The sequence below is a fragment of the Episyrphus balteatus genome, chromosome 4, assembly GCF_945859705.1.
Source record: "Episyrphus balteatus chromosome 4, idEpiBalt1.1, whole genome shotgun sequence".
Taxonomy (NCBI): domain Eukaryota; kingdom Metazoa; phylum Arthropoda; class Insecta; order Diptera; family Syrphidae; genus Episyrphus; species Episyrphus balteatus.
This window is the reverse complement of record NC_079137.1, coordinates 17,577,439-17,595,627: the sequence shown is the minus strand read 5'-3', so window position 1 is coordinate 17,595,627 and position 18,189 is coordinate 17,577,439. Positions and strand designations below refer to the sequence as shown.

Genomic DNA, 18,189 nt, shown 5'->3' with positions numbered 1-18,189 from the left:
GCCATATCAGGCGCTGCACTTTAACTCTTTTCGCTAGGTTAGTGTCCTTGTACAACCCTTAAAGTTCGTTGTTATATCTTCTTCTCCAAACACGGGACCAAAAATCGCACGAAGAACTTTTCTCTCGAAACAATCCAGGATGTTTTCATTCGCCTTCGTTTAAGTCCATGCTTCTGCATGATAAGGGTACACCTTAGTTGCTCGAGAAAGGGCTTTGCTGGTCAGTTGCCTTCTCAATCCAAAGTAGCAGCGGTTGGCAAGAGAAATTCTCCGTTTGATTTCAGCGCTTATGTTGTTGTCTGTGTTTATAGCGGAGCCCAGGTAGACGAAGTCCTTTACTCGAAGTTATGGCTGTCGATTGTGACGTTTTGTCCAATGCGTCGGTGTTAAGTGTCCTTTTTTGACGACAGCATATACTTGGTTTTGCCCTTTAAACCCATTTTTGCCGCTTCCGCTTTGATGCTTACAAAAGCGCCATTGACATCACGCTGAGTTCTTCCGATTATGTCAATATCGTCGGCATATGCAAGCAGCTGGACGGACTTTTAAAAGATGGTGCCTCTGGTGTTGACGTTTGAACTCTGTAGATAGACTAGACTAGATATTTAGTCAACATCATTTTCTGAACGAGAATTCAGGTAAACTAGTAAATCGAGAAAATTCTTTTTTTTCCTACCTTTCCAATCAATTTTCCAATAAAATTGTCTTCTTCTTTTTCGGTTTTGAAAGTTTTGAGTTTAATGCTTTTAAGGGCGAATATCGCACATAGTGGCGCTTTTATTTCGAAGTCAATTTCTTCGCATAATCCAATGGAGTTGACTTCAGTTTGAAATTTACAAAGCGATTGACCTTCCTTAAAAACGAATCTTGTGATGGTCAAAGATCTTTTATTGATGATAATATCTCAAGGAAATTATAAAATTGACATTATATTGTGGAAAATACCATAAAGTCGGGCTGGAAAAAAGAACTTAGGATTCTGATTCCATGAATTCAGAGTTGGTTTCTGAGAATTGAAGGAGCAATATTCATGCACGCCAGACTTGTTAACATAAAGCTAAGAGTGTCATGTTCTTTCTCCTGAGTCGCAGGAGAAAAAAATTAAAAACTGCAATTCTATCATGTATTAAGCCTTTGGGTGCCATGGCTATCATTTGTGATAGGTGACACCTTATGTGAAATATCAGAGTACTAAAAAGCTGGCAGTCAAATGGTTACAAAAAAATGTCTTAGAAGTTACGAATGATCAAATTTCCGTTAGAATGGCATTCAATCGTAAGTGTATATTTTTGCATATTTTACTCCAAATGCATTTCTATTTCACATAAATATGTAGATATTGCATATTTAGCAAAAAAAAAGAAATTGAAATTTTTTTTATGGAAGCGAACACCAATCAGTGTTAAAAGTCAGGCCACATTTCTAACAAACAGGTAGGTATTTTGCTAATAAAATCCAAGAATAATTTCTAATGTTGCATTTTTACATTCATGAACTCGGGAATGGTTAGCAATCAAAAATATTTTTGTTTAATGCCATAAAGATCTAAACAGCTTTGATATTCTTTTTCAATATATATGTATGTACCTATCAAAAGTTGCCGTTTGTTTAAAGAAAAACTTTAAGTGCATGAAAATCCTTAGTCTGCTCATCAAATATTGTCTATGAATATAGGGGTTTAAATAGCTTCATAGTTTTAAATTTGATCTTAAATCGTTTTTTATATCTCTGAATTGAGGAAAAATACTTGACCTGTGAAAATGTGAAGTGATAAAAGTAAACCCTGTTACCCTGTTAATTTGATGAACGAAGTGTTTAAAACTAAACAAAACCTCCTGAATCTGGTCCATCGTGAAAACTTATCATCTCCATTTTAGTTTAAGTCACAAACATTTTAGTCATCACATTTTCTCATTGATCATCACCTTACAATACGTATACACTTACTAACTTTGATAGTAGGTAGATTTATTTTGTTGAGAAATTAATTTGTATTGGAATTTTATTGGAGCAATTAAATTAAATCTTACAGTTAACGAAGTCAACGTGTCACTGTCACAAATTCCTTGACAAGTGAATCTTGATTATTTCTTCAAAATATATACACACACAAATAGATACTTACCTTATATCATTTTTAATCAATACTTCTTGAAAGTTCCTACTTTAACCACACTCTTTTGTTCACTTAAGATGCCTTTGTTCCCTTGTCAGCCTCTCTCTTTTGATTTCCGATTTTTTGTATGTTTTAAGAATCAGTAGACGTAAGTAAAGTTATATTTTATTTATAAGAAGATTGTGTAAACACAAATGTTTATTTCTGTATTAGTGGTGTGTATAACACTGGAGCTGCCTTCTTTAATGTGTGTATTATATTCCCAAGCACAAGTCCCTTTGTATCCTTTTTATTCTTTCGATAATGTTGTATTCTATATAGATACGGCGGAAGTCTTCCTGTTGAAGATACTGTGTTTTTTAATCTACTTAAGTTGTTTGTTAAGAACAAGTGAGGTGACGGTTGTAAATCTTTATGGGATGGGAATCTAAAAATAAAAAGGAATGTGTATTTTTTGAAACGGTGCTTAAACAAGACGTGTTAGCATTTATTAAATCAAAAGCCATCCGTAAAGTAAACGGGAAGTAAGTTGAAGACGTACGTTTTCTTATTTATGCTATCACTCTCAGTGGTTTGAACTTTGAATCACTATTGAGAAACCTATGGAAAATTTAACTTTCGATACAATTTAACTCTGAAATGTTTTCGAAAACCAGAGGACCTAATAGCCCGGTCAAAATAAAATTTTCAAGAACTTTTACTGTTCACTGCGCAATGTGGTATAAAAAAAAAACTTAAGGGGTAATAACACCTTGTAAACCACGAAATCGAGCGTCATTTTCATCAGCGTATAAAACAAAGAAGAAATATTATTTTCTTTTGGTGTTTGTTTAGTTTAATTAAGTATATTAATAGGTAACAGAATAGGCTAATGCAAAATTTTTTAATGATGTGAAATTTTTTAAATAGTGGTGTAGTTCAGGATGATAGTAAAATCCTGTGCTCCTATCGGGCGACCAACTAACTCCTACAGTTTTTAACCGATTGGGCTGAAATTTTGTGTGGATCTTAAAAATACTATTCTCTAGTGAAGTACGTAGGATTTTTTTGAAATATTAAAATTTAACGATTTTATGGTGTTTTTTTCAACGAATTGTGTTTTTGGAATGAAATAATTTTTTCAAACTAATGCCATTTCTTTAAAAATTAATATTTTAAAAAAATCCTACGTACTTCATTAGAGAATAGTATTTTTAAGATCCACACAAAATTTCAGCCCAATCGGTTAAAAACTGTAGGAGTAAGTTGGTCGCCCGATGGGAGCACAGGATTTTACTATCATCCTGAACTACACCACTATTTAAAAAATTTCACATCATTAAAAAATTTAACATTAGCCTATTCTGTTACCTATTAATACACTTAATTAAACTAAACAAACACCAAAAGAAAATAATATTTCTTCTTTGTTTTATACGCTGATGAATATGACGCTCGATTTCATGGTTTACAAGGTGTTATTACCCCTTAAAACTGTTTTGCCACGGGTTGGAAAATGTGCTATCTATTCATTGGCTTTTATATGTTAAAAATTACATTCGGATGAAGCAAATCATGTGGTGATATAGCGTAGAATCTGATTTTCACCCGTGAAATACTAACCGTGAAATATAACTCTAGCCAGAAGACTTAGTGGTAGCAACTTTAAGTTGTTGTTCAAAGATTACATACAAAATTTTGATTTTTAGCATCGCTTAAAACACATATTAAAAGTTCTTTCTTTTGTTAATTCTGGTGTGGTTTTTCATGATTATCTGAACACATACGAAAATTTAGGTTCTCTCCTCCTTTGTATTAGAAGATACTCTACAATTGAATTATTGTTTTGTTCTGTTTTTCTATTAAAAAATAATAATCCTGTTCAAATGGTTGTTTGAAGTATTTTGATTTGTGATAAAACTAAATAAAGTGTCATTCATATGAGTAATTTTATAATTTATAGCCTATTTTCATTAGAGCCCAAATGAGTTAATTACGCAAATTATCTCATTTTGAATGTCAAATTCTATAGAAAAAAAAGATGAATTTTAAATCTGAACTAACCTCATTTGTGAAACTATCTCATTTGGGCTCTAGTGAAAACAGGTTATTAAAACAAAAATGAACGAAAAAAGCTCCAATTATCAAGGGGCACGGTAGTGCCCAGCCAAGTTCTCTAGCAACTTTGGCACTACACCCTTATTTACAGGAAACAACTCAGGCCATTTTCGACCCCCCTCTAACTTCCACACCAAAAATGCTAGAAATTTCAAACTCGCTACATTTATTGAGCTTGTCAAAACCAAACTCCTCACAAAATTTCAGCCTTTTACGATGAGTAGTTTCTGAGATATAGGGCTTCAAAAATCGCAAAAACCGTAACTGACTGACTGACTCACTCACTCATTCACTCACTCACTCACTCACTGACAGATCATCAAAATTATGGAGAACTTCCCGTTAACGTAGAAACTTGAAATTTTACACAGTGATAGTGCTTGTGGTGTATACAAAGGGAAAAATCGAAAATTTGAGATTTTCAATTCAGGGGGCGTGGCATCCGCCCATTTCCGCTGAATTATCATCAAATATTATAAAGCACTTCTGATTATCGTAGAATCTTGAAATTTGGTAGAATGGTAGAGCTGGTAGTTTATACAAAGGAAAAAATTTAAAATTTGAGAATTTCAGCCAGGGGGCGTGGCATCCGCCCATTTCAGCTGAATTTTCATTAAATATAATAGAGCACTTCTGATTATCGTAGAATCTTGAAATTTGGTAGAATGGTAGAGATGGTAGTATATACAAAGGAAAAAATTTAAAGTTTGAGAATTTCAGCCAGGGGGCGTGGCAACAGCCCATTTTCACTGAATTTTCATCAAATATAGAGATTTTCAATCCTACAGCCATACCTTGCAAAAAGTAGTGAAATCACAACAAAAACATTACTGTTAAAAAAGGAGCCAAGTTCTCCTATGTTGAAATTATGCTGGCACAAAAAGTACTGAGATGTAAAAGTCTACCAAGTTCTAAAGTTTGGATTCAAATTCGTATCAATAAAATTTTGATTGTTTACTTGGCAATTTTTGAAATAACTTTAAAAATCCGTAATTAAAAGAAAAATTGTCAAGAGAACAATCAAAATTTTATTGATACGAATTTGAATCCAAACTTTAGAACTTGGTAGACTTTTACATCTCAGTACTTTTTGTGCCAGCATAATTTCAACATAGGAGAACTTGGCTCCTTTTTTAACAGTAATGTTTTTGTTGTGATTTAATATACAGCGGGAGAAACAATTCATATTAGATTCAAAAATATGTAACTGCAATTAATCGATGCAGGAGATCAAGAAACCAAATTCTAAGAGTTTACTGTTTCAATTGAAACCATTGTTTTGGGACATCCTGTACAAGGAAATCAAAACAACTTAACTACGTTACCTCTTGGAGAGCAAGGGTTCATTTCCACCTCTCAGAACTATTCTATATAATGAGGGTTTTAATCAAGGTATGTGAAAGATTTATTTTTTTTTTTTTTTGAATTAGATTGATTTCATTGGCACTGAAAACGCAAAGCATTGTAATTTTTTTTTAAAATAGGATGCATTGTCAGCCAAAAAAAATCAATTTCCAAAAAATAAAGTAAATACTGTTATAAGAATTTCAAATAATGTAAGTGGGTGTAGTTAACGAAATGCAAAACAAACCACTTAAAAAAACAGAAAATCTTGCTCATTCTTCTTTCAAACAAATTATATTTGTTACGCGATAAGGCGACTACAATCCATTGTGGATTTGGGCCTCAATTAAGAAGCTTCTCCAGCCAGCTCTATCCTGAGTTGGTACACATTTAACCAAAAATCCTTAATACCTTTAAAATTTCTAATGAGCGAAAAAAAATTCAATTTGTTTATTCCGATAATTTACCCTTAAATCCTCCATTTATTCATTCTACCGTTTATTTCATTCACAAAACATTTAAATAAATGAGCAAACAAATCTACATTTTTTTCAATTTCTTGTTTTATTTAACATTCTTTTGGTATTCATTTGAACTTTCTTTTATTTTTAGTGGTGGCCGAATATGGGGAATGTCCCATTCACTGCCGTCCGGAATGGTTTGTATTTTATTACTTAAATACTTAATTTTTATTTGATTTGCATCTGTCTCGTTTTTTTAAATATTGATAAATTCTTTCGTCTTTTTCACAAAATATTCAAATCATTGCAAATTCTTTGTTCGTGTTACTATTAATTCATTTTTAAATAAAAAAAAAAATCATTAAAATTAAGACAGATTTTAAAACAAAAGTTATTTAGTATTAAGTTTTGTTATTATTATTTTTTTAACTGGGGCACACGCTTTTTCATATATATGTTATATTATAAAAGTACATTCATTATAAAGTTTAACTTACACAGACATTTAAGAACAAAACATTTACATAATTAGAACAAAAACAACCCACAAAAAATAAAAATCAAATAAAAAAAATAACAGTACACACAAAAGAGTTGATTTTAGTCAAGGTGATAGGAAACAACGGAAGTGATGATATATGCATAGAGGGTAGAAAATAACATGACCAGGGTTGAAACATTCAACCAACTAGTCATACGAAGACACGTTTTTTTTTTAACTAAATATAAGTAAGCAACAAGAAGCAAATTAGTTAGACAAATTTCGATTTCAATGAAAGTGAAGAAAACTGTTTTGGAATTAATGTCTCAATTCCGTTTATTTCACGTGATCAAAATTTCAAATAACTTTTAATCAAAGTTTTATTATTTAAGGCCGACACAAAAAATTAAGGATTACAAGTTTTTATTCCACAAAATTGTCGTAGCAAAAAGCATAATCCCATTTTCGATACAAAGGATTTTCATAAATTGCTGCATTTTCTTGTTTAATGTCATGATACATTTCCCATTATGGCCTTAAAAGTAGTACCTAGCTCCCTAAAAGTTTCGCCGTCTAAAATGTGTATTGAAAACTTAAGGATGTAACCAAAATATTCGAAAGCTGTTCTTTTTCGACGTTCGAAAATTAAACGCCATTTATCGTCGAAATTTTAGTTTTAAGAAGTTAAGGCACACTAAATCTTCAATATTAGGCAGTTAAGAGTAACAGACACCTATGAAGTGTTTTCTGGCTTATTGGTGAAACATTTAAAATAGATAAATATCTTTGCCTTTCAACCAATCCGCAATAATTTATCCCACGAAAATTAAGTGATTTCCTTCCACTTTTAATTTCAATTACGGATGCAAGTTCGACTTCGAAACCGCCTCAATATACATCCATATACCCAAAACAACTCACTGTCCATGCTAATGTTGAAATTTATTAAGTCAAGTCTACTGACAGATTTTTGATTTTGTCTTGATGGTATAATACTTGTATAAAATTAGCGTCTTTATACGAAAAATAAATAAAATATCAATTTTCTAGAATTGCTGAAAAAAATACTATTAAATAAAAATCTTCTAATTATATAAAAACCAAAGGAACATTTATTTTTCTTTTTTTAAGCCAAAAGTGTCTTAGAAAATGAAACAAAGAAAATTCTACAATTACTTCCTTTGCAATTAGTTGTGGTATACTTGTTTGTTTATAGACCAACAACCAATTAATGCAAGTGCCGAGGTATATATCCTACCTATAGTTGAATCTCTTGCCACTTTGGCTACGACATTTTGAAACTATTTCATCCTCTTAAGATATGTCATCATAGTGAAAATATATACGAGTCGAGAACTTGTCCTATTTCACACTATGCTTTTCTAAACGTAAATACTTATTTTTTGTGTTTTTTTTTTTAATTCAAAATATAAAAATCTATGTACAACCTACATCTATATATAATGTCCTTTAATTAAAATGGAGCAATTGGAATAGTAATGTTAAACTTAAAATAAAGCTTACTGAGCAGTGAAATAGAATTGAACTTGGGGTAATAATAGAAGAGCTGTGAAAAAAAGGTGGAATAATAAATTTAGATTAGGTTAAAGTACTCGCAGACCCGACACACTTATACTTCATGGGTCCATTCTGATACCACAACAGCCTAGCGATAGATAAGTAGACTTTTATGTTCGTTTTCCCTAGATCACTAGTATCTTCATAGAATTCTCTTAGATGGAATTTTCTTTTATTGGAGAGAGCAAGGCAAGTGGATAGAAGATGTTGAACAGTTTCCTCTTCTTCTTCGTCCAGACAAATCTTGCAAAAGTCAATAGAGAGCACGCCGAGTCATTGGGCGTGTCTTCAAAGATGAACTGTTCAGACATCTCCTTTAGAAATTTTTGGCGTTCTAGGACCATGATTGATCTATTTCATTTTAAAATAAGAAAAATTGCGAACATCACATACCTGTAATATAACAGTCCTCCCCATATAACATAGTACAAACACACACATTCAATCAAAAAAAAAAAAGAAAAACAACAAAAACACAAACCAATTTTTGTATGTATCCGTTAATGCGTATGCCTGTCAACTTGTTAACTTTTAAGGAACTTTAATTATAATTATAAAATAATAATTACAAATCACTTTCAAATTACTATCTATAATATATCTATCTCTTTATGGGTATGTGCTGTACTGTGAATGTTTGTTAATTCAAACGGTTTGTTCGTTCAACATTTTGAGTGTGTTGTACATTGTTTTATTTTATTTTGTGTTTTGTTTGATTTTTTTAAATGAATCTTTAAATTAATTGTGTTACATTCATTTCACTCGATTAAAAAAAAACTCGATTCGATTCGACTTCTGGCTATATATGAAAAGCAATCGCCGCCATAGTTGAAAAATCAAATCTTTGAAAATTTTCAGTCACGTTATGCGTTTTCACCGCAGGACACAGACTTCACATCCTCATATCCAACATCTTCGTCACTCAATTCACGTCGAATGTATGGGGATTTTCAAACCAATAGTGCAATGGGCTCTGTCGGCAATATGGCAGCAATGAGCGCAAATTCATTAAGTGGTGGACCTTCTTTAAATAACAGCGGGACAAATCTAATAGTAAACTATTTGCCACAAGATATGACAGACCGTGAGTTGTATGCGTTATTTAGGTCAATTGGTCCTATTAACACTTGCAGAATAATGAGAGACTTTAAGGTAAGGGTAAGACAAAAGATATCGGTTATTTGAGAAATAGAATAGTATTTTTTTGTTCTGTTTGCTCAGAAATGAATTGGGTACGATGTAAATTGATTTTGATTTAAAAATATTTCAGACTGGATACAGTTTTGGTTACGGTTTTGTTGACTTTGCGTCGGAGGCCGATTCGCAGCGAGCTATAAAGACCTTGAATGGAGTTCAAGTTCGGAACAAGCGACTTAAGGTAAGTTTAATTGTTACTAATGTACATCGTATATAAAAAATCTTAATAAATGTATTGCTCTTTAATGCAAAATTTTCTTTCTTTTTGCCCATATTGAGATCTAGATTTACAGAAAAAAAGTACCTATATAGTTTTTGCAATGATAATATGTATATGCCAATTATACGTTTTGTTTTAAATGTACATTATGGTATGGTTCTTTAAACTAAATACAATACCATTCCTCTGCGCCAGAAATACATCTCAAATCATATAAAAGATATAAAAGTTGTCATAAGTTATCTTCCTCTGCGCCAGAAATAAATCTCTGATCGCCAGTTGAGACTTGTTTGTACCTTTCTTATTACTTTTCGGCGACATTTATAAACGTTTTTCAAAAATAAATGACTTTAACTAACATAAGCAAGAATACCAAACGAGGTTTTTCTCATCTTTCCTATCACCTGTAGTAATAATTTGTTTTTAATGGAATAGAAAGATCTATTCATTTTTGGTGTTCAATATTAAAATTTTCTCTCTTTGTAATTTTCCTTTAAATTGCCCATATTTCACTCTAAGATAATACTGCTGAATGAATACAATCGACCGAATAGTTCCCAATCCAAGTTGGTGTGCACCAGCGTAGCGTGCTTTGCTCTTTATCCTATCCCTTGATTTTCTATTTGAAGATAAAGTGATAGCCGAAGGAAATTAGTTATTCTTTGCTGATGATGGAGCTATCATAAGTGAAAATCCAACACCCTTACTACGGTGATCAGTTGCAAGTATGTTGCAATACAGCGAAAAATACAGAATTCCTATACTGTCAATTTTTACACCCAGCCTTTCCTATTACGGACATTTATATGAATGTAACAGTGTTTCCCGAGTGCAATAAGTTCAAATATCTTGGATCTATGATGAGGAAAATCTGAAAAAGCTTCGCGTCAAAAATACCGTCTTGGATAAAAATACAGCACGATGCGCGACCGACGCGTCAACCCTGAAGTGAGAGAGTTGTGGTCACATCCGAGACCGTGGATGTCATCAATAAAGAAAATAATAAGAAGAACTAATCTAGAAAAGGGACTTCAAACATAAAATCAGCGACTTTTGTGTTTTTAAAAAATTCAGCTATACCTTAACATCTCCGAAATATAAAATCTTATGTTTTCTATTTCTTTTTTGTATAAACTGTAAATGTTACCTTTTTACCAAATTTCATGATTCATATAAATTTTATAACAATTTGTGGAAACACAAAAAAAATTTTTGCCTGTCATGTTTGTTTTTTCTTTTTAATTTTGAAACGCCTCAAAACCCCATGCTATGGTCATGAGCATGAACATAGCTTTTCGCCCTTAACTTGACATCACGCCACAAGTTTTCATGAGGATTTCGATAACGAGATTGAGCTGGCAATACTTTTTACTTGAAAAAAATCCTTAAGCTGCACGGAGTGTACTCGTATACTTCGGGTCGTTATCCTGTTGGAAGACTTAAGCTGCACGGAGTGTACTCGTATACTTCGGGTCGTTATCCTGTTGGAAGACTTATTTTTACGGCATATCATGCCCCTCGCAAGGGAGCATAGTTTGAGGTAAGATACCAATGGAAGCATGCCAATCCATGATGCCGTCGAACATAATGTAACGATCCTACACTTTAGTACGGAACCCAACCCCATCTTTATTTTTATTATATTCGACTCTTCGTAATTAACTATTTTTTGTGATGTGTGTACCTCGGGTTGTATTGGGAGTTTTATCGACGACGAAAGTATTGCAATGATCATTCGTCGAAATAAAAATTCTCCAGCCAGCGCAATCGCTAAATGTACTCAGTTTCGCACGCGCAGTTCTCAATCGCTGAACCTTTACTCGTTTGGCCAAAGTAGTGTCCTTGTAAAACCCGTACACTTCGATGTTGTAAAAATTTGGTCGATGGTGGACTTTTCTGGTCTAAAGCCACACTGATGAGGATCTATCAGATTGTTGATAATGGCTTCATACATTCACATATTACAGAAGGAAGGATCTTATAGGCTCGCTCTGTACTTGACGAAGTTCAGAGGGTCTCAGAGGGTTGGTGCATACCAACAACCAGGGTACTGCTTTAAACAGCTCGGCAGCAATGCCGTTAGTTCCAGTAGTTTTATTCGACTTAAGTTTAGATATGACTTCTGTTAGAGAGTTTGAGATGGGTCATCGCCATTGTAGAGATTGCAGAAGAGATTTCTCTAAAGTCTCAACATCGCTTGCTATGTCAACATTTTGCCCCGCAGCGAAGTCGACTAGCTTGAATTCCATTATTTGACGTGTTGTCTTGCAGGCTATAATTTCCGACTGTGCTTCCAAAGAATGTCTTCTCTCTCTAGCTTGAGATTAAAATCACCCGAAACAATTCTAATGTCATAACTAGGGAATTGCTCGTAGGTTTTGTGGGGGATAGTGCTAGCAAATCTAGCCTTGATGCTTATCAATCAAGTGTTTAAATAATTATTTTGAAAAATAAATCGTTTGAGGCCTTGAACTGCTTTATTTTGTGCTACATACTGATGATATTATATGTTAATTTGGCCGGTCAAGCTCATCTTTCCCCGCTCAAAGGAAAACGGTTTCAATCCTTAAGCACAACTCTCCTATATAAACACCTATGCAGAAGAATTTCCCTAGAAATATTGCATTCGTATCCTAAGTAATTTCAATAACGTTCAACTAATTATAATTACACGGTGTTACAAAAATGAGGTTTTAAAATATACGCGGGCGGAGACCTATCACGTTTTGTAGAGCTAGTCGCACTGATTACGAGATTATTGAAAAATAAAAACAAATAAAAACAAAAAATATTTTGAAAAAAGAAAAATCTGATAAAATAATTTTTCAATTTTCTCAAAAACTAGAAGACATAGAAACATATAGTTTTCACTGTTCGATGAGGAATCAATTGAGGCAGTTTTCTGTGTGAGTTATTTTTTTTTTATTAAAATTCACAGTCTGGACAAAAATAGTATAAAATGAATTAAAAATTTTTTTTTTCACCTTTTTTAAATTTTGAAATCGATTTTTTCAAAAATTATTGGTTATAATATATTGATTTAAAAATTAAAATTAAATGTACAATTTTGCCTTTCGGAAATGGTATCATTTATTACTGTAAGTGTTGCCGTTGTTTTTTAATAATTTTTTTTATTTTGATAATTTTTTTTAGAAAACTGCCCCCACCTAAACGGGGGGAGATAGACCCCACTCCGAAAGAAAAAAATGTTTGTATTGAACTCTTCTACAAAAACCCGTTATCAAATCCTGGCGTCCAAGTTATCCTACTACGTGCCAAAACAACATTTTTGTTCTATACCTAAAAGTTCGAATTTCTGTATTTGGGTTGAATCGTAAAATATTTTTTTCTAAGCCGATTTTAAACTGATTTTCATAAAAAATACCTCGTTTGATTTGGAAATAAATATTATTTTAGAATATATTTTTAAAACATCATGTTGTTGTGAAAATCTATACTTTAATTTGATGTCGAAGTTAGGTAAATGACGAAAAAAATGGAATTTTTGACTTTGACAGCTTATAAATTCTAGGTGGTTTACCCGAGTTACATGTTTTATACATTGTTGAAAATGTTTATTTATCTCCTAAAAAAAATCGAAAATGGGTAAAAATTTGACACAGCTAGATTTTTTTCAATGGTTGAAGGTTAAAAAAACCGTTTTTTGCCCCTAACTCCAGATTTTGGGGGTGTTAGGGACTTTTTAAATACCGTTTCGTAATCAGTGCGACTAGCTCTACAAAACGTGATAGGTCTCCGCTCGCGTATATTTTGAGTGTTATATTCCATTCACTATCTTATTTTACATTTCAATATAAAAAGGACTAAATGGCAATATTTATTCAATTCGGAGTATTTCATCAATAAATTGGACCTTCGATTGTTCTGAACAAAATAAACATTTATTATTTCCGGCAAGAACACTACCACACAACATCCACTACAACCACTCATAGAAAATCACCTCTTGAAGAGCCTTCAATTCATTTGTTTATGTTTCTTGTGCCAGCATAAACTTAGTCGTCCACAGCCAAAGCGGATTGCCAAGAAAAACGGAAACGAAAAAATCAAATAATTGGTTAAGCATTAGCTAGACACACAACCTATACTCTCTCATCCATTAATTATTATTATTTCAATGCTCTCATGGATGCTTTCCAATATAGAATATAATACGCTCAAGTGCAAAGAGAAATTCTATGGCGCTTTAGTGTTTTGTATTTGTACTAACTTTTGTTATTATTGTTCTAGCAAATAATTTTATGAGAATGAGAAGAGGTGGATAAAGAGTACAAATTCACTGACTTGCTCTATGCCAACTAATTATTCAAAAACTTGTAGTTTTGAGTAATCGTCAAAAAATCAAAAATAGTTCCAAGTACTTGTTTGTGTGATGATTATATTTTTTTCCTAATTATAAAATGATATTTTTTTGCAACATCTCAAAATCAACACAGTGCAAGTCTCAAAAATATCAACTACTCAGGAAAGAAGTACTTGACCTCTAGAAAAAGGAAAAATCAAGGAAAGAACTTCAATTCTGATCATATTCTATCTCTCTCTCTCTCTCTCTCTCTCTCTCTCTCTCTCTCTCTCTCTCTCTCTCTCTCTCTCTCTCTCTCTCTCTCATCTCATAGAAATAAAACAACTTTCCTTTATTTTATTTTCAAAACAAGTACAAAAATTCAAGTTCATTTTCATTTTTTGTACATATGTACATTGTACATGCTCTATGATGTTATGTATATAAAGAACGACTATATACCGGATCCAATTTACCTTAAAGGTATACTCTGCCATTACCGCACAACAAAGTTACACAAACAAAAATAAGAGATGACTCTCGAGGACACAATGAAGAAAAGAAAAAAATTATGTTTAAAATAAGCTACCTAGAAAAAAAGGAAGTGAAAAGGACACACGCCGTAGAGAGTCGGCATGGTATGATTATTGTGCGGATTAACCAAATCCATCGCAACAATGCTTTCTGCTGCTGCTGTTGCTGCTATGGAAATAAAGAAATCCTTGCAGACACTTCATACTACATGACACCAACAAACATACGCCCAGTTCTTGGTTGTTATCATATTGTACTGGCACACTCTATACCACACACAGCACAGTATTCGGAAGAAAGTACACTAAACCCAAGCTACCAGCTACCTGCCCCTTTCGTTTTTTACTATTGTTGGATTCTGACGTTCTGTGTGCTTTTGTGGGATTTGTAGTAGGGGGTGGTTGCACGTACACAGCCACCCAAGTAGTCCTCGGCAATTAGAATGGTGTCGTGTCGGCAATAACCATGACGATGATGGCTGAAGATGGCCCACCCTCTTCTGTCTAAATTGTGCATCATTTTTTTTGTATATTATCATACATTGACGTACAGAAGAAGTTGTTTTTTGCTCTATTCATGTACTCAGCTAAAACATTTGTATATTCGTCTTTACACTTTTCAGTATAACATATTTTATGCACCTATTGTGAGTTAAGATATGCTGTCTCGACACTTTGCAAATACGAGAATCAAAGGACGTTGCATTTTTGTTTTAATACAACTTTTTTGATTTGTTTGTTTTTCTAAAAAAAAAAAAAATTTAATATTACAGGTTTCATTAGCACGACCAGGTGGCGAACAAATTAAAGATACAAATTTATATGTCACGAATCTTCCACGAACAATTACCGAAGAGCAATTAGATGTCATATTCGGTAAATACGGGCAAATTGTACAAAAGAATATCCTTAGAGATAAACTGACCGGAAAGGCCCGAGGTGTAGCATTTGTAAGGTAAGACTATTGGTTAAAAAAAAAAACAAAAATTATGCTTCCGCAATGTCATTTAATTGAACAGTTCTTGTGGATAGTAAATCCAGAGCTAATTTTATTTTTCGAGCTTCGTTCTTGGTTGTTATCACACGTACGAATTTCTCGATTGAGCTTTATTTCTTTTTACTGAATTCATAAATGCATTTTTCAGTGCTTTCGGTATGCCCTTCCTCTATTCGCGGCATCTCTAATTTTTAGGTCTTTCTACAACAGCAAAATTATTTGTCAATCTGAAGTACTTCTTGGACATAAATCTAATTTTTTTAGGTCTACGATATGTACGGTGACCATATTTCTAGAAGCGAAGCCCTTGACGGATACAAAATTTGTTGGATCGTTTTGAAAATAATGATTTTGAAAAAAAATTCAATTTTTTAAAGTGAAATTTAGCTGGATTCTTTACTCTTCCATATCGTCGGCAAAATTGTTCTAAATCCACTTTTTACCGAAAATGAGATAATGATGCAGTTTTACTAATTTGAGGGTGCTCTTTCCGAATTTGAAAACGGTTTTTGTCTAAAAAATTTCTCCGAAAAATTGATTGCCAGACACATTATTTACACGTTCATTATTATAACGGTTAAAGGAATCAATTTGATGTCAAGAAATTATTTGTAGAACGTTTAAGTCCCTACAAGAACATATCTTTCTTATTTGAAAATAATGAATTTTCAGTGAATTGGAAAATTTTTAAAAGTAAAAAATGATTTTATAATTTTTTTTAACTTTGACCTCGCATATCTTTAGAATGGGTAGATTAATGAAAAAAGTTAATAAGACCTTTTTGTGGAACAATCTATTTCCTACAAGAATATGTCTTGCGCGTTTGATTATTACAATTTTTCAATTTGTTACAAAATTAAGAACAAAAAACGAATTTTTAAAGATTTTCTCGATTTTTGGACCTAAAATATCTATTAAACGGTTAGATAAACGAAAAAAATTTAGAAAGCCTTTTTTGTAGAGCGTTCAATTTCCTACAAGAATATGTAAAGAAATTTGCTAAAAAGTCAATTAATACACTCACCGAAATAATTATAAAGGCAGTCGATTTTTTTCGTTTTTAAACCATATAAAGGATATTTAATTTTTACTCTTTGCACAAATAAGATGACAAGTATATACTGTATTGTTTGCCACCCTTTATTTTTATTTAATTCGTTAAACTTATGTCGTTTTCGATTGGTTTCACTCAAGGATTCACTCATTCTGAAATCCAATAAAACAGTTTGAATCGCTTCCACTCAATTCTGTTTTTTTTTTTGTGTTTGTGAAATTTCAAATGTCAAATAAATTTTATTTTTTTTCTTCCAAACGAAAAAATTATGAAAAATTATAAATCTGAAGACGACGATGAAGAAGAAAATGGTTAAAAAAATATATCATTGCATTAAGGTACCCATTTTAACTTTCTAAATAATTTTAATTTCATTAAATAATAAATTTTTGAATGACAACAAAAAAAGAATGATTGAGTATTTTTTTGTTGACATTTTAGTGTTCATGTATTAGTGCTTCTGATTTTAAATGAGAAGAGAATTTCGCTTCTGAGAAGCATTCTGTCTGTCATTTTTGTGCGAATAAAACACTTTCAGAAGTCTTCTGAACGATTCCGGACGCTTCCGGACTGCCAATCGAAAACGACATTAATTTTAAAAATTATTTTTTGAATTTCTGGTGCGAAATAATTATAAAGGCACAGCTGATTTTCGCATTAAAAGTGTGGTTTAGCGAGATCAAATGTAACCAAAAGTAAGCAAAACTGTTGGAAAATGAATTTAACAGATTATGAACATTTTTTAAGTAAAACTGTTCGGTTATTTTTAAATAAGGCGTGAAAAACCCTTGACGCAGACAGAAATGGGCAAAATTAAGGATTACCATGAAAATTGATTGTCCAACCGCGAAAAATCTGGAGGAGTAGAAAGGTCTGATTGTGTAATTGATAATTTAATTTACAAAGATGACAAGTATGGTTACCTAAAACGATCAGGACGGAAGCCTTTGGTCGAGAGAGAGCCAAAAGTAACAAAAAATGAAGTAATTTTCTTGAGAATTTGACAGCAAAGGAAGTTTTCGAGAAAATAAACTTGGTAGTGGGAGAACGAGTAGTGCAGCAACTAATTAGGGTGGACTAAACCCATTCCTACGAAAGAAAATGAGGAAAATCGGCGCTCTTGTCAAGGCATAAACTTTCCCGTCTTCGCCTCGGTGAAAATCATAGATTCTGGGATGTAAAATGGAAAAACCGATGTGTACACCATCTAGGCTATCCAAATTAAACTTTCCCTCATTGATGAACTTAAAAGTTTTTCCATTTTTCATCCCAGAATCTATGATTTTCACCGAGGCGAAGACGGGAAAGTTTATGCCTTGACAAGAGCGCCGATTTTCCACATTTTCTTTCGTAGGAATGACTTAATTCCACCTTAATTATTTGCTGCACTTGTCGTACTCACACTACCAAGTTTATTTTCTCGAAAACTTCCCTTGCTGTGAAATTCTCACGAAAATTACTTCATTTTTTGTCACTTTTGGCTCTCTCTTCGACCAAAGGCTTCCGTCCTGATCGTTTTAGGTAACCATAGTTCTTATCTTTGTAAATTAAATTATCAATTACACAATCGCACCTTTCTTCTCCTCCAGATTTTTCGCGGTTGGACAATCAATTTTCATGGTAATCCTTGATTTTGCCCATTTTTGCCTGCGCCAAGGGTTTTTCACGCCTTATTTAAAAATAACCGAAAAATTTTGCTTAAAAAATGTTCATAATGGGTTAAATTCATTTTCTAACTGTTTTGCTTACTTTTGGTTACATTTTGTCCCGCTAAACCACACTTTTAATGTGAAAATCAGCTGTGCCTT

At 32.5% G+C, this 18,189-nt stretch overlaps 1 protein-coding gene across 10 annotated transcripts in view; it reads left to right on the top strand.

The window, feature by feature from the left end:
- The window catches only part of LOC129920287 (sex-lethal homolog), a 58,304-nt gene that overhangs the window by 23,114 nt on the left and 17,001 nt on the right, over window positions 1-18,189 (top strand). For 5 of the 10 annotated variants that reach the window (XM_056001624.1, XM_056001617.1, XM_056001616.1 and 2 more), the window contains 4 exons: window positions 6,170-6,215; window positions 8,936-9,235; window positions 9,348-9,455; window positions 15,104-15,285. In XM_056001624.1, coding sequence (XP_055857599.1) covers window positions 6,170-6,215; window positions 8,936-9,235; window positions 9,348-9,455; window positions 15,104-15,285 — 636 coding nt within the window. The remainder of the gene's footprint in view (window positions 1-6,169; window positions 6,216-8,935; window positions 9,236-9,347; window positions 9,456-15,103; window positions 15,286-18,189) is intronic. The other 5 variants (XM_056001625.1, XM_056001619.1, XM_056001622.1 and 2 more) reach the window with 3 other exon arrangements.